The following is a 23,197-nucleotide window of genomic DNA, read 5'->3' on the forward strand; positions in this document are numbered from 1 at the left end:
AGTATTATGCAGTCAGAGGCTTTTCTGAACGGGGGAAGCATACAAACTGTAAATGTAAAAGCTGTTACTGCAAGAATTGGTAATTTCCAAATGAGATAATTCTTCCATTTTTGCAGATATGGGTAGAGAAAATATACAGTACTGTAATTTTGCATTATATGCTATTTTTAAGTAGGGGAGAAAAAAATTGAGTTGGCAACTTTGACATGGAAGATACTCTATAACAGGGTACAAAATATCAGGAATAATTTTATTAGCAAAGACATTTAATTTTCATATTACTGCTTGGTAAAAATCCAAGTTGAGTGAGCTGTCAAAAACGTAGCACCTACAGTGTATTCTTGAATGTTTACTTTGGTTTTGAAAGCACTTTTTTCGTAATATTTTTCTAGCCTCTTTTGGTGGTAGCTTGACTTATGTAGCTCTTCTACGGTACGTGAGCTTTTGCCACAGAAATCAGTGATTAATAATTGCCGTTTGTGGCAGGAAAGATTTCTCTGGTTTGTTTAAAGGGGTTAGCCGATCATGTGCTTGTTGCTAAACTTTTGAACTTTGAAGTATTAATTAGAAGCTATTTTTATTAAACTCAAACAAGTCTGTATTCTCTTATGGTGCCAAGCTAGGTGTTTTTCCACAAGGAGGGTTTCACTCCATTGAATTCTGTTCCAATCTCCTAGCAGAGCGTGCTCTGGACTATCTGTTACGAATACTTCTGTGCTCATGCGTTCCTCTATGTATGTTTGATGCGTTTCAAGCTATGAACTGCTGATGTTCAAGTCCTTTTTTTTTAGTTTACATAAGTTAAAAAGCAGATTTTTTTTTCCTCCATTTTCTTCAATCTGTAAATCTAATGTCAAAAAGGGACAGTATCCCTTTGTAGTCCTCAGTGCTGAGAAATGGCAGACCAGGCACTGGGAACCGTTAGGTTTGCAAGCAATATTTAACACCCCGAGTGAACCAGAGCAGCGGGGTGGGGGCTGTTGATAATATTAGACTTTTCTGCTGTACCAATGTAGAGGTTTTTATCCTTTGGCTATCGAGATTTCACGTTGTGTAGCTTTCGGATGCGGGCAGGTAGGTTGCTTGCGCTGGGAATTAGCAAGAAGACACCTAGCTGCTTCCCATGCGGCTGACCTTGGCCTCCGAGGGAAGCAAGGTTTTCAGTTTTGCTCTCCAAAGGGGATACTGTCTCTTTAAACTTTGCTATAATTCTTTGTGTGGAAGGTGGATTATACTAATGTTGCCTGATTTCTCTTGCATATACTTCGTATAACCCTTTGAGCACTGCCTGCATGCTGTTAATTCAACCGGGCTGCTTCTTTTAAACCAAATTTATGTTTCACTCCAAGACTAAAGCATTTTTAATTAGCATCTAGTCATGTTATATGAACCTAATTTGTTCTGCGTTCTGCCGAACGCCGCAGTGGGAGCGTACCTCGCCGGGGGTATTCTCAAAGGGTTATCCAGTTTGCTGCACTTACAAATCTGTAAAGTACCGTTTTCTTTGGCATTACTGGAGATCTCTGTATATTTTAATCAACTTCAGGTTTTTTGCTGCTTTTCTAATGTCTTATTTCAACTAAACATTTCCTGTGTGAATGTGCCTTCTCAGATCTGCTTTGATATCTCTCTTCTGCAAGTATTGACCTGCATGCTTTATTCTGATAACACCCTTACGAGCTCCTGTGTATCACTATCTTTTGTGATCTGTAAGTCCTGCTGTGTTAATAAATATTATCTTGGCATATTTTGAAAACGTGGGGGTGTGTGATTTGTTGCTGGATTGCAATCATACCTCTTTTTCCTGAAAAATACAAAGTTTAAAGTTATAGTATCCCCTTAAGCTGGTAGGGCAGCGTGCGGGCGAGCTTCTCCTCTGCAAACCTCTTGAGCTGGGTGCTTGGACCTCCCTCTGTGCCTTTCTGAAACCTTCCATGTCAGGCTAGACAGAAACTTCTTAAAGAGAGGATCTTGAGAGGGATCGAATGGACCAGACGTGCGGTGGCAGGGTTGTTTCTGTGCATTGGTTTTGAGGGCACGGTGGTAGTTGGAACTGAAGACAGCGATTTTGGTACCTCTGTCCCCTTGTCTCCTCGTTTCTAGTTCCCTGCTGCCAGCCCAGGTTGTAAGAAGACTTAGTGAATAAGGCCAGTTGGAAGATGTGTAGCTCTTTAGGCATTTATGAGTAGGAGACCATTAAACAGTATTTTGATGTTTATTTAGCTAATCTAGAGTGAGTTAACTGGTGCCCCAAAGTATAAAGGGCCCTGCTTCGTTCTACTCTGTTGTGAAAGTCCTACTTTAGTAAACATGGAAGTTTTCAAACACAAATGACAGCTGCAAATCTGTGCCACAGCACGGTGTCACTTCAAATTCTTCCAAATCCTGGGCCACCAACAGTTTTGGATTATTGTTAAATTAGCAGACAAGGTTAAAAGCCAAAAATAACTGAGATGTGGGGTAAAGTTCAAGTGTTATGCCAGCGCAAACTGGATTTTTGTAGTTCCTTGCCCCAAGAGCAAAAAAACAAGCTAGAAGCCAGTTTTTTTCTTTTTCACACCAATCGTTTTTGAAAAAACAACCGAAACCTCTCTCATTCTACAGAACCTGTACATTACGTCTAGCCCTAAAGCTTTTTAAACAGAAGGCTTGAACATAAACCTGAGAGACTTAATTCTGCAGGGCTTGTGCTATTAGTGTTTGTTCAGCTAATCATACCTGGAGGAGGGAGAGTAATGTTCACGACTGCTTTATTACATTTTTGTCCAGACTTGACAGTCAAATACACATGCTTGCAAATAGAAGAGATGTAAAAGACTTATTTATCCTGCGAAGGTTCCCACAAGGGAAGATACCTGTGGTCTTCTGAAGCGGAGCAGAAGGGCACAGAGGCACCAGCAACTCCTTGCAGCTCTAGCCTGGCTCCCGAAGGGTTGAACTGAGCTGGCTCCTGCTTTCCATGCACGCTCAGAGGGTCTTTGTTCTGCTGTGAAACAATGTTCATCGTGATAACGGAAAAATAATTAGCAAGGGTTTTCATTCCACAAGGTTTGAAGGGTTTCCTCTCCTTTTCCCTTCGTTTTAATGTAGCTTACGTTCAGCACTCTCAATGGTTCCACCTCAGCAGTGCCGGGTGCTGCCTTTCAACGGAACTGCACTGGGGCAATTGAAGCTCTTGTGGACCTCACCAGCTGAGAAATGGGCTTTGCATTTCTCTGATTGCTGGTAGGCAGGACACAGACAGCAGCCGTACAAGCTCCGTATTCTTCCAGTTCTCATCCCGGCCCTTCTCGGGGGTCTTCTCCCTGGAAGGGGTCTCGGGGCTTCTTGCTGGTAACGCTGCTGGTAGGAGCTGGGCTGGGTTTTGGTGCAGTGATGCTGTGCTGCTAGGACCAGAAGCAGCATCCTGCATCACCCTACCGCCCCAAACGTGGTGCAAGAGTTGCATTTGTTCATTAGAGTTGAATATAAACTGAAATATTGAAAAGTGAATCCCTCCTACGTTGGCTAAAATCGCTAAGTATGTGATGCAATCTTGAGAATTGCCTTTTTTTGGTGTTGTTAGGCTAACTAATTCTGTCAAAGGTTTTCCTTAAATGATTGAACTGTTGACATCGAAGACTTGAGCTTGTAAATTGCCTCCAGGCATAACTTGAACCTTGATAGCTGCAATACATTGTTATAGTTGGCTCAAATGAAGGATGGCAAAGTTTTCTGTAGATTAGATAACGCTGGGAAACAGTGTTTTACCTGTATTTCACCCTGTCAGTATTCTCCCAAGCTCTGGCTGGCAGCTCCTCCTGTGCCGCTCAGCACCAGCAGCGGTACCGGCCCCAGGTGATCCTCAGGCAGGCCGAACGTGGAGCAGGGAACACGGCTTTGGTAGTTCAAACTGGGTGGGAAGGAAAGGGTAAATATTTCAAACCCTCTGCACTGGATGAAATACGAACTGGGTTTTGCTTCTAAAGCTTTCAGAAGCTTCCTGTGCTCCAGCACGACACTGTGAAGATCACTCTTTCCATTCTTGGTTTGCTAGAAAATATTTTTTAAGGCGGAAAAAAAAAAGTGGTTATGTGATATTTGAATGGATCTGACTTGGATTTTTATGGACACGCACACCCCCTTCCCTCCCTGACCCCTCTTTAAGCGGTTTGAGATTCCATGCCCATTGTGTTTCACGGGGTGTGTGTTTTGTAGTCACGCCAGCGCAAAGCTGGCTGTGCCAATTCCATGAGGCTCTAACTACGCTGGCAGTAAGAGCACTTAGATTTTTATAACAAAACTCACATCTCATGTCGTTTCTGAAAGCTACCGAGGTTACTTAGGAACGCTGTTTTATTATGATATAGTTCACTAAAATCCGTTGATGCATCCCTTTAATATTTGCCCTGCTTCCACAGGGCGGCCTGCTGTATGTGCTCCAAAAGGTGCCAAGAAATCAATTTTAACCTTGCCAAAAAGGTTGCATATTCTCAAAGGAAAGCATTTTCTTAGAGATGTGTATGGATTTATTCTTTGCTCTTTTTTGGATAAGATTTAATGCTTGCCATCAGTTCAGATGCTGTTTGTACAGAAAGTTTCCTGCCGGAGGAAATGGCAGTAGCTCAATAGCAGGTGTCTTCGCTAAATGCGATACTTAGACTTAATTCTTTTTTTCCCACATAATCACGTCTTGCTTTGAAAAAAATATTCTGATGCGCATGCATCTTCTTATATTTTGAATTGCCATAACAGCAAAATGAAGTTTTTATTGCATCCGAGGTTACAAATGCAGCGTTTTAACCGGAGCGGTTTTATTCATTAAACGTATCTGCGGTCTTTAAGAAAAAGGCTGTTGCAGGAGCAGTTCTTAACAGCGCTTAATAAAACAATCTCATGCCAGTAATAAAGATACCCACATCATAAAGAGTTCTCTAGGGTCAACCAAGAAGTGCTTTTCACATGTAAACTGCTTCTTCGCTTATTAGTCTGGTGGCGAGTTGCTCTGCTGCCTGGCAGGGGGAAGAGAAACGCTCCCCTTGCCATTATACAGCAAATGTGCTAAGAGCTTAGGTAAGCCTTTCGTCTTGCTGTAGCTATGGCAAAGGTTATGACTGTACTTCTGTACAAAACTTCTGACTCATGACAAATACAGTTCATGGCCTAGCTAAATATAGCGTGGGTTTTTTTTTTTTGCAATAGAATAAGAATTTTTTTTATAAAACCTAGTGTACCTTGAACTGCAGACTGTCGTGCATAACCTTTTATTTTTTGTACTTTTCATTAAATTGAGGACTGCTTTAGCTGTAGACGTTTTGTATCTGAACAGCATCTTTCCTGTAGTAGAGTACTTTCATAAAAGTTTATTCTCTAGAGCAATACTTCTATAATCAATGAAACAATCCAAATAAAATGCACAGACTTGAACCATGACATTTTATCTCAGCTCTTAAACCTATAGAGGTGGACTTCGTGTCTGCATGAATTCACGTAGAGAATGGTACATACTAGCTTGTGAATAACAAAATCCTTCTCTGCCTCCCCTGCCAGGATTACAGGGGAAGCTCTGGGAGCTCAGGGTTCCCATCTGATGCTGCTGCTGATTCTGCGTGTCCCTGAGCCAGGATGGGTCAGCAGGAATACGGTGACCTGCTCCTTTAGGATGTGCTTTCAGCTCCAGCTCTTGCCGGTTATCAAAGAAATCATTCACAATAGATTTTGCAGATCTTCATAGCAGGATCATCGCTCTTTCTTGCCACACCTTGGTGAACACCGAGACAATAGCAATGCTTAAATCTGTGCTGGGTTTTGAAGTCAACACAAATTGAAAGGGAAAGGTTGCTTAGTACACTGTGGTATTTTCAAGATCTCAGGATTAATTACAGTTGGCTAACATTTTGGAGGTTATTCTGGCACTCTTTAATGCTAGTGAAACTCTCGTTTAGCTTCTCTAAACAAACCCTTATATTTGAGAGCACAAGGTGTGGTTTCTTGTGATAAATTACTGATCCCTTGCAAGTCAGCTCCTTTTTACCTTGGAGCCTTGTTTCTATTCAGTTTTGCCCTAAGCAGGTGATTTCATCTCGTCTGTTTACCCTTCTGCAAACTGCACGCTCTACAAATTTAATATTCGAATGGCGCTTTGAAAAGTTGCTCTGTATATTCAAGGCGCTAATGCTTATTATTGAGATGCTGTCAGCTGCACAGGCAGCAGCTGCGTGAAGGCTGTCCCTGAGGACGCTCCGATAGGTGACACATTGCACAGAGACGTTTCGCTTTGTTGTAGTAGCCGTCAAGCTCTATCATTATATTGTGTACTCGTTGGGCTTTTTAATTAGCCATGGATGTGGGTCATGCCTGGAAAGCAGCCTGAAGCACGGTGTGCTCTCCCCTCCCAGTAAAATGAGTAAACGTAGACGGAATATTTTGTTAAAATGGCTTAATCCTCAGGTGGTGCAGGCAGCCTGAGTAAAAGAGGGCAGCTGGGATGTCGCCGTGGTTCTGCCCTGGCTGTGCTGAGGCCAAGCTGTGCCTCCTGCCTGGCAGCCAGGTGAGGCCCTAATGCTCACAGGAGCCTCGGCACGGTCGATGCTCGGGGAATGTGTTCGCTCCGCCTTGGGACCGTCTGACCGCAGGCCCTGAGCAGCGGCCGAGCGCCTAATCCAAGCCGACACTCGTTAATGCTGGGAAACAAATGCCAAAGGTAGCATAGCGGGGCTTCTTAAAAACGCTCTAATGAAAACTATCTAGCCCCCGGCTCTGTGCGCCTTCGCTACGGATCAATCTCAGTCGAAATGTGAAAGATAAGTTGCGTGAGCAGCAGACAGAGCCTGGCAGAAGCTGGGCACTGCGTAGTCCCCTCTGCTGGCTTTAACGTAAGCAGCCAGGCCGTATCTCACACCTGCTCACGGCAGTGAGAAGAACCTAGTGGCCCATATAATTGCTGGGTGAGTACGAATGTTTGGACCTTTCTGCAAAATAATTGGATTTTCTCTGTACTTAAATGAACAAACAGTGTGTAAAAGCTAAACCGGGATCTTTGCGATATCCGTGTTGTTTCTGAAACTTGTAGGTTTGAAGAGTCGGTCATGCGGCACCGCTGTAATTGTGATAAGCTGTAACATGACTTCTTAAAAATTCTTGCAGCACGTTTTTATACATTATTTGTATCAAAGCATGAATATAAAATACTTTCTTGAAGAGCATGGGGAAGCTAACCTAGCTGTCTGTGTGGTTGGTTTCGGTAAGGTGAAATAGCAACTCCAACATCTCACTGAGTTAATGGTTGCGTTTGGCTTGTAGATTCTGTAGCCAGCATCAGAAAACTGAAGTTATGACCTGTGCAGTCCGTACTGTCTGGAAACTTCTATTTCAGTATTTCTTTGCTATTCATAATGGGTTGGTGACTTTCAACTTAAAATATAAGACACTATTCAAAGGTTGAGGCTTATATTTAGTAAGTAGAGAATTTTTGTACTAAACGCTTAGGTATTTTTCAGATTATTTTTGTGCAAACTAGTCTAAGCCTCATTGAAACAACAATGCACTGTGTTTGTTTCTGCAGTTCTCTAAGACTCCTAGCAAGTAGCTATTATTTTTAGACAGTGTGGAGAGATTAACGTTTGAACTTCAGCTTCTAATTGTAGGGGTTTCTCTTTCTCAGATATAGATGACTTAAAATGTGTCCCCTTTGGAAGCTATAACAGTGGGTCTGCAGTCAGCAGCCTGGCAAGCTACGACTGGTCTGACAAAGAAGACATTCACCAGGGCAAGAAGTTCTCCTCCTTTGTCCAGGCCTCGGGAAGCGGATCCTCTGCCGCTACCTCTGTTCTTCAGAAGAAGGAGACTTTGTTTGGCAGTTCAGAAAACATTACCATGACAACCGTTTCCAAAGTGACAACCTTTTCTAGTGAGGATGCTTTGCAGGATGTTTCGTTTGCAGCCTTTGCAAACTTTAAGGACTCTGGACCAATATCCGGCGGTCCAAGTGATGATGACGTTGGAGACTTCGGTGATTTTGCAAGACCTTCATCAGAAGCGCAGGGTGCAGCAGCCGACACAAGTCAAGAGGCAGACTTCCTTGCTAGCGGTGTCTCTTCTGAAAGGCGCAGGGAGTCCACAGATGACTTTGGAGAGTTCCAAAGTGAAAAGCCAAAAATCAGCAAGTTTGACTTCTTGGTGGCAACTTCCCAAGGCAAGATGAAATCTAGCGAAGAAATGATCAAGAGTGAGCTGGCTACCTTTGACCTGTCTGTTCAAGGTAAGCCCGCTCAGAGCAGAGAAAGCTCATAAAGCGTGTACTTATTAAAGGCTATTTTTTCTAACCAAATTATAAATTAGCCAGTGGGGATTGTTCTAAAGACTACTGGAAACAAGTTTCTTATTGATTTCTATGATGTTTGGAGCAGGGCTCTTTGTAGAAATAAAAATGTGTTGTGCCAAAATTTTGTAAGAATTGAACTGGCTAAGTTTGCACCAGTCAGTGAGTAAATAGGTTTTGTTCTCATGGAGGCGTAGTGCATCCCTTGATACCACTACATTCATTTTTATTCCCTGCCTTTGAGTGGAGGAAAAACCTTCTTTATGTTCTAACTTTTTAGGGTCTCATAAAAGGAGCTTAAGCCTAGGTGACAGAGAAATAAGCCGCTCTTCGCCTTTACCGGTTTTGGAGCAGCCGTTTAGAGATCGTTCAAACACCCTCAGTGAGAAGCCTGCCTTGCCTGTCATCAGAGACAAATACAAAGACCTGACCGGGGAAGTTGAGGTAAGGAACTGTCTGGAATATAGGAAAATCAGCAATGACTTGCATTGGTGCGATAATAAGGGAGTTCTGTATCCCAGCTCTCTGGGACTTTAGCTGTTTCGGTGTAGGGTGTATTTCTAAGATGGAACCTGGGTAAGGTTAGGTGTTTTGATTTTGCTGTTCATAAAGGAAGGTTTCTGTTCTTTGTCTCCTTCTTATGAACAGGAAACAGTTCATAAAGGAGATTTCTCCTTTTCTGTCTTTAGAGCCTTGTGGCATGGAAAAAAGTGCTGGTGTCTGAATCATTTGACCTTGCGGTCTAAGCTTGTAACTGGAAATTGGTTACGACTAAAATCTAATCCTAGTTTTGGCACTGAGACCATTGGCTTTGAGAAATGGCTTAACTTTTTGGCTGTGTAACCGTTATTTCTCTCGCTTGTATTAAGAATAGGATGGTAAAAGGACTTGGATTAAGTTCTGCTAATCCCCATTTCTGTAACGGCAAACCTGTAACAAATTTGCTTGGAGTGGGTATGTGTGTTCTTCCTTTTGAAACTAGTTCTAACTCCCAGAAGTCAGATTTTAGAGTTCAGATGCAAATAGACTATTTTAAAAATGAGGAAAAATTAGGAAAAGGTATTTAAATTTTTTTTCATAGCTAACCTGCAAATAATCTCTTTAAATACCTGTCTTCTGTATGTCTATTGTGGTAGGAGAGGGGGAAATGCGTGTAGAAAGATGTTCAGACTGTCCTTTTCTTTCAAATAGGAAAGTGAGAGATACGCGTATGAATGGCAAAGATGCTTGGAGAGTGCCCTGCAAGTAAGTGTGTAGCCTCTGAAATCTTTTCCTCCTTAGTGCAGGTACAATTTTATTCAATGTTTAAGACTGCATAGGCATGGAAAGGGTTTGAATCAGCCCAAGCAGAGACCAATAAAATATGTTGTTCGGGTCATTGGTATCAATGAGCTGGTATCAAAGAGCACCTTGCTCTTCAGCACCATTTTTTAGAAACGAGCATATTTAATGTGGCTTGAGGAGAGGTCATTGATTTTCTGGTAATATGTGTCAGATATTTCACAGCTAGAGTAATTTTCTTTAAAATTTCTTTTTGCTGTCTAATACTCAAATGCAAAAAAAAAATCTGAATGCTATTATTAAACTAGATAGCAATGCATGCATACACTCAAAACTACTATTTTAGTAATGAAAATATTTGTGGGAATGCACTAAGGTTTTAAATGTTCATACTTTTACACTGATCTACTTAGAGTTACAGCGTGAATGTACAAAATCATGAGGCTGAATACAGCAGTCATTTAATTTGCCTCCTATTTTGTGTGACGGTTTCTGTTGGTGACGATCTTGTTTGTAGTAATTATTTTAAGGTAAATAACAGCACCTTTTTATGAATCTTACTTCCACCAGGTCATAAAGAAAGCAAATGATACCTTAAATGGAATAAGCAGTTCATCTGTTTGCACTGAAGTTATCCAGTCTGCTCAAGGCATGGAATATTTACTAGGTATGTTTTAATTTAGCGTGTCTCTTGCATTGAATGTTCTCCTATACTAATGTATAGTCACTTTTCCCCAAATATTATTTGTTTATTTTTTTTAGCTTAATCTATGCCTACGTTGAAATGATGAGCAACAACTCTGCTGCTAAACAATGTAACAACTACTTAGAAATAACAGTCCTTTGACCACCTTTATGTGCTGTGTTAAATGACAACCTTTAATGTGCTGTGCCTATTTTGCGCTGTTTTTGAGTCACAATTTCAGGAACCTTGTGCCTGCAGTGAATTTATCTGCCTTTCTTCACTGTGTTTTATTCCAACAGGGGTTGTTGAAGTCTATAGAGTAACAAAGAGAGTTGAACTGGGTATCAAAGCAACGGCTGTCTGTAGCGAGAAACTCCAACAGCTGCTGAAGGATATTGATAAAGTATGGAACAACCTAATAAGCTTCATGTCACTTGCTGCTTTAACGGTAAGGCCAAAAATAAGCTATATGTTTACTAGAAGAAACCTCATAATTATATGTAAAATGACTTCATGGGGTGTCCTAATTTTCCTTTTTTTTTTTTCCTCTTGCAAAATGGAAATACACTTGTTTGTGAAATCCAGTTTAAAGCTCGGTGTAAGAAAACTTATTTATGTGCAAATACTGTGTTATGTTAGTAACTTAATGGTAGGATATCCTGTGTGTCTGTGGACCTCTCTAATAAGGGAAAAATAGTGAAATTTTATAAGCCATTAGGTGAAGACAGAATCACGTGGACTTACCTTGTTTGTATAATATCCCTGCAGTCAGTTCTAATGCTAACAGTGCAGGAGCATTCAGTGTAGCAACACAGGAATAGCTGAACTGTTTTCTTTTCTCTCTGGATTTTGGAAATGCCTACGTTTGTTTTGGTTCCTGCTGCAGACTAAATAGCTCTTCCTCCTCGCAATAGAAGTGCCAGAAAAGACTCAGTTGCTCTGAGACAGTCTGGTAGAAGCTCGAGAGCTTTCTGCATAGATACAGAGAGATGGTGGGAGGCTGTCTGAGCGGTGGTCTTTAGGTGAGGGAGCACCGGGTGGGAAGGGTGCTCAGAGGAACTGAAAAAGAGGGACATGTAGGGGCCAGGTACAGAATAGACACAATTGGAAGGCAAGAAAATAAACTTGCCATTAAATATCTTTCACTTGGTATTTCCTGCAACGTTCACGTGGAAATATGTGCAAAATTTTTTTTTTAACCATGGTAGAACTCATATCCTTAGGGAATCATCCTCATGACGGTGCTTTATACGGTCTTGTGTAATGGATCCCTTTAATTCAGTGTATACCTAAGGAGTCTTCAATCCCTAGTATCAGTGCTTCACATCAAGCACCCATAACTAGGTCATTACTATGTTATCTTCTCACCGAATGCTTTAATTTGTGGCTTCCTTCTTGCAATGCAGCCGTGGCCACTAAAGGTCTTTGCTCCTCAGCAAGCAGCTGGGTATAAATGAGCCCCCAGGTACCTGGCTCCTGCCTCAAATAGCCACCTTGAGCTAACCATCAGCCCTGCAAAGCAGGTACTGTAAGTGTCAGTCCCCTTTTTACGCACCTCTTGCACACTTTAAACCTCTCGTTACAAGCAGCGATGCCAAGCAGGTGCTTTTGGTAACACCCGGCGTTACACAAAGCCTGTCAGAAAATGAAACTTACACTTGGCTATTTTACTGCCTGGCAGGTGAAGTTGATAGATGAGGATTCATCTGTTTGAAATCTGGTGTTGTTGATGGTGACAATCTAAAAAGCTACCAGGAGTCTCTCTTGATTCAAAGCAAGTAGATTAAAATCTAGTTCCTAAAGTACTTTTCCCTGGCAGATTACAGGGATTACCTTTAAGGTCTGTGCCACGTTCTCCTTAGCAGTCCAGCTAAATGTTCAGCACACTTGGAGCTGCAAACAACTTCTCAAACACGTGCAGTCTCTTGGTAGTTACCGAAGAGACCCCTGACTCCGATACTTCTCAGAGTCATCCTTTTTTTGTTTCTCTTCTCCGCGTGGAATGCTGAACCGTGTGGAACCATACCTTCCCCGGGTGTCACAGACCCCACGCGGTGCAGAGGTGCCAGTTAAGTGCAGAGAAGTAGCCCAGCCCAGAGGCACGCGCTTGGAAAGGTTAATTTTATCTTTTAAAGGATTTTGTTGCAAGGTAGTTTTATGCACAGCCTTGTGGTTTTTCATTGCAAATTACAGGATGACCTTCTCATTTGCTTCACTCGTGCGTTTGGTAAACAAATATTAGAGTGCGTTTATTAATTTGATTGATCTACTTAAAGATGAAAGGGCTTTTTTTCAGGATTCCAATTATTCTCCAGCCATTCAGCAGGGGAGTGTGATCAGCATACCTAGCCTATGGATTAGGAAAGAGTACACGTGTTTTATGATCACACATTTTGTTTGTTTCTTGCATTTCTAGTCATTATTTTTAATTGTGCTACCAACTTCAAGCAATACTTCAACAGTATTCTTCAACATATATACTTCAACAATACCATGCATATGTAAAGCTTTCTGTAACCATCCATCTTGTAGCTGAAATTTAAGTTTGTGTACCAGGAAAGTTGCTTATTTGCAGGCTTATTCTCCCAATCTTTGCCTCTCTTGGACCTGAGGTTGTCTGGCATGAAATAGCCGGTGACCTTAATTCGTATATGGTTTGGTTAATCTTAATGTCCCGCTTTGTACTGCTGTGCCGTACTGTAGGTTCAGGAAAAAAAAAAAAAAACTTCAGAAAGAATAACAACTGCCCTTTTTTGATCAGGCCGTAATACGGAATTCAGGACAATAAACACAGATACGGACACCACTTCAAACACTAGTGGAAGCGGTGCTGGCCGCTGCCCCGTTTCCTCGCAGCTGCACAAATAGCTGTTGCATACCGCTGTTTATCTGCATCCAGTCCTTAATATGCTGCAGTTGAAATGTAGCAGCAGCTGCCCAGGCTCTTTCCTCAGAAGTTTCTTCCCTTTTTGATGTGGGAACATGGAACTTAAGAATTATTTCCTTTGTAGTCTAACCCCTTTTCAAGAGCTAGAGTGTTATAAATTAATGCTGATGGAGACTGCGTAGCAGGACTGCAAATACATACTAATGGCTTTGGTTAAATCATGCATCAGACTGAAAAAATGTAACGTCACCTCTGCCTTGTTGCCTGTGTGATGCCGTAGGTCTCTGTTACAAGCAGAAAAATAATTTTTGTCATATCTGAAACTTTTTCAGTCATTGAAAATGTCTAAATTTTACTGTCTCATTTCTTTAGCCAGATGAAAACTCACTGGATTTCTCTTCTTGTATGCTGCGTCCAGGGATTAAAAATGCCCAAGATCTTGCCTGTGGAGTGTGCCTCCTAAATGTGGATTCAAGAAGTAAAGTAAGTATCATGGGCTCTATCATTAAACTCATTTTTAATTTACAGTTTTGACTTCCATTTAGGCTTGGGGTACATTTACAAGTTTTCATGGCTGTAATTTGTAACTGGAAGCGGCGAAGGCAAAATCTGATCAATAGATGGGACTCAAACCGGTCAATGGCCTAAACTCAGTGGGCTTTGGGTGTGACGCAGATGTGGAGAAAAGGGTTGAAAAGTTAAGTTCTTCATTACAGAAAAGAAACTGGGATACTGAGACCAAAAAATGCATATATATAAATCTTTTAATTACTTTCTTTTATGCAATGCATCTCTGCGGATTGCCAGGAGGGGACTATTGCAATTAGTAGAGCTGGGAGGGAATCCCAGGATGTGTACAAAGTAATTATGCCAACCAATTAATGTATATCGGCAGTTTTGCTGACTTTTTGGTTTCAACGTTATTTCAGAAAGAAGAGAAACCTGTGGAAGAGCTTCCTAGAAAAGTATGAACCTGTAAAAAATTCTTTATAGAATCATTCCTAGTTGAGTGTGAAAGGCTGAACTGCTAACTGGCCTTCAGCTGTCATTCTCAATTGTACCAATCATGAATCCTTTTCTTCTAGTCATTTTTTGTAACTGTAATACCTGATCCGATCAACTAACATGCTCTATAGAGTCTCCCTTTTGTCTTGTCTGCATGCTTGTACCTTGTGAATAGCTTTCTGGTTTTGTGCTACTTCTGTTGTGTGGTAGAAAACTCACTGCAGCGAGTTTCTGAATTTGTAGCTGCCTGTGTGTCTGTTGCAAAAGGGTGGGGGAACGGTAGGGTTTTTGCTAGAAGTATTGCCTTTTGGCTATATGTAGTAGGCAATGGCATTTTTAGAAGTCTGTGCAGGAAATCCAAAGTGTAGGAAACGGGTTTAGAATTTTTTTTAAATAGGTAGCTGTGAAGCATTGGGAATGGAATGCTGCTGAAGTAGAAACAGCTGTTAACTGTTCTCTTCTGAACAGGGGGGAAAAATCAACGTTATCCCCGAGAGCCTAGATTTATTTAAAAATAAAAAATAATTTTCCCATCACATCTAAGCAGTATCTCCTAGCAACATACATTTGAGAGATACATACACTGAGAGATGTTTTAAGCTTATTCATGGCTTCATGCACTCCTATTGTAAAACAGATTCAATTACCAGAAAAAGGGGACCAACCTGAACCAGAAGTATGGTAGGATAATGCTAATATCAAGAATTGCACCTGCCTAAGTTACGGCAGAGTTTGACCCAGTGAAATAAACGTGATAGCTAGCAGAACAAGCTTTTGTTTCCTAGAGGATGTGTGAAACGAGATGGGTTAGTTACCAGGTGTCAGATGAGAGAGAATACTAATCAAATGGCTCCCTCCAACACACCGTGTAGCAGACTAAGTACCATCAGGTGTGGTGGCTGAAGGTTTTGTCCACCTGCAAACATTTTTGCAGACTAAAATGAAATATTTGTCTGCCTGCTCTGCTTCTGCAAGTGAAGATGGCTCATTCAGAGTGAGAGGGTCCAGGTTCTACCATGCTGGGGGTGAACACCTCTGCGATAGCCATTTTCCACTCTGTTTTATATCCTGGAGAAGATAAGACTTTCATACTTGTTTCAATTCTTGTTATTCTAGGCCTTTAATTCAGAAACGGATAATTTTAAGCTGGCATATGGAGGGCACCAATACCATGCCAGCTGTGCAAACTTCTGGATCAACTGCGTGGAGCCAAAGCCTCCGGGTCTCATTTTGCCTGACCTGCTCTGAAAGCAGTCGCGCTGAAGGTGGAGTATCGGGTCTGAAAATGCACCTCGGTTGGGGTAAATGGTGGGATAGAGTAAGTGGAAAGGCTTCTTTCAGCTGTGGTTAGGGTTTGAAATGCTTTGTTTTGATTTCTGTACAACAGTGGATTAAAGCCACTCTCGTATATGGAAGTTCCCCGTGAAGAATTGTACTTGAAATGGGGTTTCAGAAATAACAAGAAAAAAAAGGTGGAGTGGCACAAAATGCAGTGTTTCTTTCTCGATATGAAAGCGGGTAGGTCTTTGTGAAACAAATAAACAAAAAACCGGTCTGCTGTCCAAGTACAGACCTCTGTGAGAGGACAGTACCTAGTTTCCAAGACAAACTGAAACGCTAGACTGATTTGCATGGAAGTGACACTTAAAGACTTGAAGTACATATTTGCAAACAAATCTTTTCTTAATGTTTTGGGTGTCTGGATCATGATATTTTTCTTTAAATATTTGCTGCTATATTATTACAATGCATACGATGCACATGTCATGGTAACTTCCAAGGCAAAATGAATTACTGACTTGGAAGGAATTAGACTGTAGAGAGCCATTGTTTATTTAAATTTTCACTATTCTGAATTGTAAATTATTATAAAGTATTCTTATGCTTAACTGGTTAGTACTGGGGGTTAAGAACTTGGAAAAATTGTTTAAATTTTCTCTACCATATCTGGACTCTTTAGTACAGGCAACTGGATTTTAAAGCTTGCAATCTTTGCTGTTCTATTGTAAATACTGGCTAATATTTGCTCTTGGACTTGTCCTGAACTACAGCTGTGGTTTGTTACGTTTCTCCTGACACTTTGGTAGTTGTGTGGCTGCATCACTGTTGAAAACTGGACTCCACTGATACTGCGTGTCTGCTCCTGTACATATTCCCTTTTTTGTGTGTTACCTGCTTCCCCCGATGGGATGCATGCATGTAACTTGTGCAATGCAGTGCTACCTGTGGTAACGTGTTTTCCTGACTCAGAACTGGCAGTACGAGGTGGCCCTTAGCTCCTGCTGCAGGTGGGTGTGATCCAGCACTGAAAGTTGGGCTTAAGCAGACTGCTTTTCGAAGCCGGCTGCTGCCGATCTACCATTTTGTTGCTTATGGTAGGAACACCTATCGAATAGGAAGAGATTAGTATAATAGACTATCACAAAGTGTTGCCCATAAATTTGAAGTAACCACTTCTTTCTTTCAATATGATGACAGTGCCATCAGCTGCAGTGATAGTTACAGAGTTTTAAACCCACTGGGAGCTTCGTGGCGTTATTTTAAGAGCCTTACCGCTATACATCCTATTCAGTTTGCTTCATTCTTTGACTTCATTTTCTCAGTTCTCTAGAAAATCTCTTTTCTCCAAAGATATCAACAGTTTTTCCAAGCTACTCTTGCCTTCATTGAGAGTAGCTGATGTTGACAAGTAATTATTTGCTGAAATTGAAATTACAAAGAGGAAAATTGTTGTCTCTTTGGAAGAGGACAAGGTCAGGGAACACTTGAGCAAACTGGACAATCGCAAGCCCATGGGCTGTGATGCGAGGCACCCACAAACCCAGAAGGAGCTGGCAGATGTGACTGCAAAGCCACTCTCTATAATCTTTGCTTGGGCTGACAAACATCTCATGGAGTTCAGCAGAACAGGACCCGGGGGTCCTGGCGGACACCAAACTGAACACGAGTCAGCAACGTGCCCTTGCTGCCAAGAAGGCCAGTGGTATTTTTGGCTGCATTAGGCAAAGCATCGCCAGCAGGTCAGGAGAGGTGGTCGTTCCCCTCTGCTCAGCATTGGCGAGGCCTCACCTGGAGCGCTGTGCCCAGGTCTGGGTCCCCAGTACAAGGGAGACCTGGACATACTGGAAAGAGCCCGGTGGAGGGCCACCAAGATGCTCAAGGGACCGGAGCACCTCTCCTGTTATGAGAGGCTGGGAGCTGGGGCTGTTCAGCCTGGAGAAGAGGGGGCTGGGGGGGGATCTCATCCACAGGCTGCCCGAGGGGCTGGGGGCTCCTCTGGGAGAGCTCCAGCAGCCTGGACATGGGGCTGGGTCCCCTGCCGGGGGGGCTGTGCTGGGGCTGGGGTGGCACCAGAGGGACCCTGCAATCCCTGCCAGCCTCAACCAGTCTGTGATTTAAAAAAAATAAGTCTTGGCTATACTAAACTATTAATTATGCCGAATTAAAGAATTTTGGCTAATAAGAGTGTTAGGTGTCCGGCCCCTTATTTACCCAAATTAAAATAAATCTTCCTGCCGCCTGAAATTAGCTTATTCATAAACTCAGCAACTTGTGCCTCCAGTTGCAAGCTCAAGCTAATCAAGTGGCAGATTTTCAGTAGTGCGACAGTGACTGCTTGCCTTCTGCTGCCCAGTAATTATCAGAAAAGGAGGAAAAAAAAAAAAGCAGTCAGTCTTTACTCGCTCTCTGATTCATTTATTAGGTGTGAAATAGTTACAGTAGCCTGCACCATAGCTGTTGACCACATACATTGTTTTCCCTCGTACTTAGGGGCTGCTGGGTACCAGTGGAAGTGTTCCCATTGATGTCCGGGGTCTGTGCAGCACAGTAAGCGAGCACTTGCCTTTGCATAGTGAGCTACAGAAGCACTTAAGCATTGTCTGGCTTCAAGCTAATGCCTCGCCTTGCTGCTAGCAAGGGGACTTGTCGAGTGGTTTTTGTATCTGGCTGACGCAAAGGCTGTTGCTTATGAAAATGCTATATTGGGAAAAGGGAATTTATTGTTAGCACGGGCTTCCACCACAGTTCCTGAACACTTAACTGGATACGTGTTCTTTTCTAATTAAAAGAGAATGCCACAAAAAAAAAAAAAGGCCACAACGTGAAACTAAAAGCAACCAATATTTCAAAAGCAGTATGAGATGTACTGTCATAAAAGCCTTTTTCAGTGATGTTTTTCTTGTCACGTACATATTAAGCAAGTAAGTTCCCTCTCTAAGACGTAGCCAGTGTGTCTTTTGGCCCATAAAAGTAAGGAATCGACATTTACAATTATAATTGCAGCAGAGCTTACTGAAGTATGACACTGCTAGTCACTTGCTCCCTACAGACAGGAGAGCAGCAGGCAATATTAATGTGTTCGTGGCAAGCAGAAACCGTTGTTCTGCACACCTTTACGTCATGGGAATACATCAAATGTTTTACATGCAGATCCCCTTGATAAAGGCGTTGCACAACGAGGATCGTTTCACTCTCATACCCCAGTCATTAAAATGACTCACTGTTGCACTCAGCATCTCCTCAGACATCGCACTGCTAGCCAAAGCCTGGTGTCCTTGCAATCTGTATCCAAGGTTACAATATTTTCTACGGTGCATTGTAACAGACCATGCTCCCCTGCCTCCTTTGCATACAGGCTAATGGACATGCTGCCTTCTGCTTTGGTTGTGCTGAATTTTATAAATATAGCTCCTTTTGCTGGATGTGCTCTTTCACTAGGGGAAAAAAAAGAAACCTGGTTTTCTTCTTCCTTTTTTTTTAATGTGTGTGTTCTCTGGAGCTGCCTTGGGATTACCTATGAAAAGTGATTTTTCTATATATTTGTGTATATTTGGAGTTGTAAGAGATTGTTCCTTTGGTTGATTTAATTTATACCATTTTGCCCGGTTGTGTTCCTGCTGCTTCTGTGCTATCTTAGTGCATTTTGGCTTTTCCTCGGTGGCAGGAGCTCTAGGGAGCAACCCAACTGTTCGAGCCTGTGTCCTGCCCATCCGCTGTCACGTTTTGTTTCGAGTACCTTCGCGAGCTTGTTGACCTGTATTTGCTGTGTAGCAGTTGGGAGGTTATTTGTGGCGTGGGAATTGTTACGTCCTGCTCTTGAACATTCCTCTGAATTTTCATCTCTGGCAGCAGCTTCCCTTCACCTGGGTTTGCTTTCAGCAGCTCCTTGAGAGCGGTGCAGCAGAAACGAGGGGAGAGTGGAGCTCGGTAAAACCCAACGAATGCTGTTTTCTAGTTAGCTTCATGTCAGATTAATTAAACTTGAAACAAAAACTGCCTTTTCAATAAAAGCTGCTATTGTACAAACTGCTTTTTCTCAAAGATTTTTTTGATCTCTGGGCCGGTATTTAATTCCGTTTCTCAGTGTTAAAATATAAATGTCATAATTTTATGAAGAAAAGTGGTCAGAAAACGTCTCTTCGTATTGTGATTCCTTTTTCTCCCCATTGGGATGCTATTTGTCTTCCAGAAGTGGTTTTGTGATTAGTTGTTGGAGCTCTTTCAGTTTGTGCTGTGCTGGAGTCACTGCAGACATTTTGAATCCAAGGAGGAAAAGTGTTATTAATTGACTTTTTAGTCAATTGTTCACTCCCTTAATTCTTGCAATGACTTACAAATGTTTTGTTGGGATTCAAACCTCGATTTCAATGAAGAACCCATTTCATTCCTGACAGAGCCATGGAGTGGCTTGTTTGGGGGTGCAGCCGGACAAAACGCGGCGCTGCCTGGGGCACCAGAGCTGCCCGTGCCACCGCGCTCCCCGGGCGGCGTCGGGGCAGGGCAAAACCTTCCCCTGGCTCGGGAGAAACTTGGAGAGCTCGACCAGAAGGGCCTTACGTGAAGCCGTATACGCAAAGTCATCTTCGTGGCTCGTATTTGCAAGATGCCTCACCAAATAACATCCAACTACTCTGAAATAATTGCAGACACACGGTTTCCAGAATGGGTAGCAGGAGGAACGACTGAACTGTGCTGCGCTCTCCTCTTTGGTTTCTGTAAGTTTAAGGATGCATGATGAAAAACTGGATTTTGAGGGGGAAAACCACTCAGGTAGATACCTGCTCTTGCAACGAGGAATTTGTGCGGAGAAATACTGCTAAGTATTAATACCATGGCAATTCTCCATAATATAATCTTTACTGGGTATTTTTTATTAATGAAGTCTTTATTTCATGATGTGCTGTATCAGGCAATTATATTTTAAAACAATATTATTAATATTATAATATTGTTAAATTATACATGGTCAATTTTTAGGTGTTTAACTTGGAAAATAGATTTTTTCCCCTCTAATATGTCATGCTTTCAGAATGTCTGCAGACTAATTATCAGTCTTCATTTTTAATCTCTAGTTCATTTTCTTGCTTACCATTGCCCCGGTGCAGTTTAACTGGGGAGGAAGATGAGCAGAGTGTAGTTTTTAGATGGGCAGTCTGTCTCCTGTCTGCTTGTCACTGCACTGCCAGGAGAGACAACCAGCGAAACCTGACCTGTTCACAGCTTGTGGCAAAAAAAAACTCGCTCATTTCAGTGGGCAAAAGACTTCCTCTGCTGGTGCAGGACTGCTCTGAGATGCATGCATTGATGTTAGGAAAAAGTGCTGAAGTACTTTGGCTTTTTCACTTGCAGTTTTGTCTAAGTGCATCCTAGATCAAAAAAAAAGAGGGTTTCCAGGTGGAAGGGGCTGTAGTTGCATGTAGGAAACTCCTTTGGACTTTGCAGTATGGAGGAATTTGCAGTAACTGATTTTGAAATAGCCAAAGGACTTGCCTGGCTTTCCTGATGATGGTCAGGAATTGCAGGACCCCTGGATGGACTGAGAACAGATCAGCCAAGTGACTGGCACAGATCACGTTATTTTGCTCAAAACTAAGCTCCAGACTCGTATCAAGCCCCTGCTCAGGATTACACCATGTTCCCACTGTTACTTCAGATACATTAGCACAGTTCTGAATAGGAAGCCAACACATGTTCTTGTTTAATCTTTATTGATTTTTTTTTTACAAGTATAGAATCTCATTTAAATCAGATAGCTATCTCAGCATCCAGCAATCTGCGTACTCCTCCTCCTGAGATGCAGCAGAGGACACAAACGTCTCACTGAGGAAGGGGCTTGCTTTGTTCTCCTGGTGATGTGTTAACGAAACCCGGTCCCCGCTATCCGCGGGGAGGGGAGCGATGTTCGGCTCGCAGGGGCTACACCACGGGAAGGTTTCTCCCACTTCTCAGGTTGGAATCTTTCTCATCGCGAACAGAACAAGGCAAAGCCTTCTCCATAAAGCCATCCTCGTCCGGGAGGTTTCACAGATCGCCTTTTTGTGCGGAATAATTCTAGAATGCAACATAACCTTGAGGACATAATGAAGTGTTTTAGAAATGGGCTAAGGCAGATCACGACCGTACTTAGAGCTAAGTAATCAAGCGGATTTACCTACTTCCAATTTACTGGTTGATTGAATATTAGAAAACACAGCTCAGCCCTTTTGGAAGGTGGCCATGCACACAGTTTCCTAAACGTTTCTTTGGCTGGTCAGTGCAGGAAGGGTTAACCTCCCGCATCTGTCTTGAGCCACACATGGACAAATTCTGTTTACTTTCCACCCACAAAAAACACCAGTATTTTTCAGAAGTGTAAGTGTATTCCAGGACTATTGCCCTGGCATGGAATGAGTGAAAAAGGACTTTGTATTTATTTTGATTCCAATCGTTCAGATTTTATTTTACTTGTGGCTGACACGGACTGACTTCACTCTTTTTGACTTTTAATACAGATTAAGAGCTGACTAAAGATCTCAAACACTATATACTGAGAGTCACTACAGCTGTTAAAGAAAACACCAGCACTAGCAACACAACTCCACTCCTTCCTTCCTGGCTCTTGGTAAAACCCCCTGCCTTAGAGCAGGACTTCCCTCGGTCTGTGCTAGCGCCGCTCCCTAGCCACTACAGGATTTTGCAAGGAAGCAAACAAGCTATTAAAGAAATATCCAGGCTACCGCATCACAAAGCGCACTTTGTTCATCAACTCTGCCAAATGCCTTTTAGGCCTTTCCTCGTAGGATACTAATAAACTGACTAAAAAGAGAGGGAAGGTTTATGAAAGGAGAATAAACTTATAAGGAGACCTCGTTCTGCTAAATCAGAGAAATATGGATGGGGAATCCCTGTAGAGAGAAATGCGTCGAAGGGAACCGTTGGCCTTGCAGGTTAGTGAGGTGAGAATCAGTTGAGGTTCTGCTGTATGGTAAAGAACCAAAGTTGGCTGTAGAAAGAGAAGGGAATGTCTCCAGTCTGGCCGACTCAGAACAGCGTGTCCCTTCTGTTGTGCTTCCTGTCTGCAGTCCCATTAAATTCCCCAGTAAGGCATCAGGGGTCTCCTCTCTCTCTCGTAAACGTCTGGGATGATGCCATATGGTGTCTGTACCATTTTAACCGTCGTCTTCCCAAACAGCTTCCTCTCGTAGTCTATCAGTTGCCTCCAGAAGCCCACGTTGGGGCGTATAACGGGGCGCCTCGATTTGACCCAGTTGTATGCCTCGAACAGGGACACCTTGTGGTACTTCATCAGGTAGGCGATGCACAGCGTGGCCGACCTGCTCACGCCGGCCGCGCAGTGGACTAGGGTGGCCCCGTGCTTCCGCGCCACGCTGTTTATCTTGTCGGCGACGCTGTCGAAGTACAGGGAGATGGGGGCGTTGGGCATGTCAGCCAAAGGCACTTTCACGTATTCGAACTGGGGCCAGTTGAAGTTGGGAATCTCGATGGTTGCGTTGATTATGCAGGTGATCCCCCGGGACAGGAGCAGGTGCCGGTTGGAGGCGACGCTGCCCCGGCTCAGGTACAGCGAGGGGGTGATTTGGGCGATGCCCCCGAGGGCACCTTCAGAGAGCATTCGTGGAGCCATCAGAGTTCTCGGTAAGGAGTTGTGGCTTCTGGAGGTCATGGAGGATCTTGGCGCTCACACTTCCATTATGGGAAGGGATCCAACGGGATCTTCAGCCAAGGGAAGGATTGTCTGGCCTGGCGGTGCTAGGACAGC

The 23,197-nt window shown here is 42.8% G+C and overlaps 2 protein-coding genes across 10 annotated transcripts in view; one reads left to right on the forward strand and one right to left on the reverse strand.

The window, feature by feature from the left end:
• SYNRG (synergin gamma) overlaps positions 1 to 19,464 on the forward strand; it is a 44,593-nt gene extending 25,129 nt beyond the window's left edge. For 7 of the 9 annotated variants that reach the window (XM_080563533.1, XM_080563532.1, XM_080563538.1 and 4 more), the window contains 8 exons: positions 7,643 to 8,239; positions 8,580 to 8,743; positions 9,491 to 9,544; positions 10,151 to 10,247; positions 10,565 to 10,713; positions 13,525 to 13,635; positions 14,082 to 14,117; positions 15,274 to 19,464. In XM_080563533.1, the coding sequence (XP_080419659.1) occupies positions 7,643 to 8,239; positions 8,580 to 8,743; positions 9,491 to 9,544; positions 10,151 to 10,247; positions 10,565 to 10,713; positions 13,525 to 13,635; positions 14,082 to 14,117; positions 15,274 to 15,405 (1,340 nt within the window). In that variant the 3' untranslated portion in view covers positions 15,406 to 19,464. The remainder of the gene's footprint in view (positions 1 to 7,642; positions 8,240 to 8,579; positions 8,744 to 9,490; positions 9,545 to 10,150; positions 10,248 to 10,564; positions 10,714 to 13,524; positions 13,636 to 14,081; positions 14,118 to 15,273) is intronic. The other 2 variants (XM_080563534.1, XM_080563540.1) reach the window with 1 other exon arrangement.
• A 1,663-nt stretch (positions 19,465 to 21,127) lies between these two features.
• On the reverse strand, positions 21,128 to 23,101 carry DUSP14 (dual specificity phosphatase 14; the record flags this gene model as incomplete). Its single annotated transcript, XM_080563558.1, has 1 exon — positions 21,128 to 23,101. One exon carries the CDS (start codon positions 23,099 to 23,101, stop codon positions 22,505 to 22,507), a length of 597 nt encoding a protein of 198 aa, XP_080419684.1. The 3' UTR covers positions 21,128 to 22,504.
• Positions 23,102 to 23,197: the final 96 nt, after the last annotated feature.

This window comes from Anser brachyrhynchus (genome assembly GCF_964034855.1).
Source record: "Anser brachyrhynchus genome assembly, chromosome: 20".
Lineage (NCBI taxonomy): Eukaryota > Metazoa > Chordata > Aves > Anseriformes > Anatidae > Anser > Anser brachyrhynchus.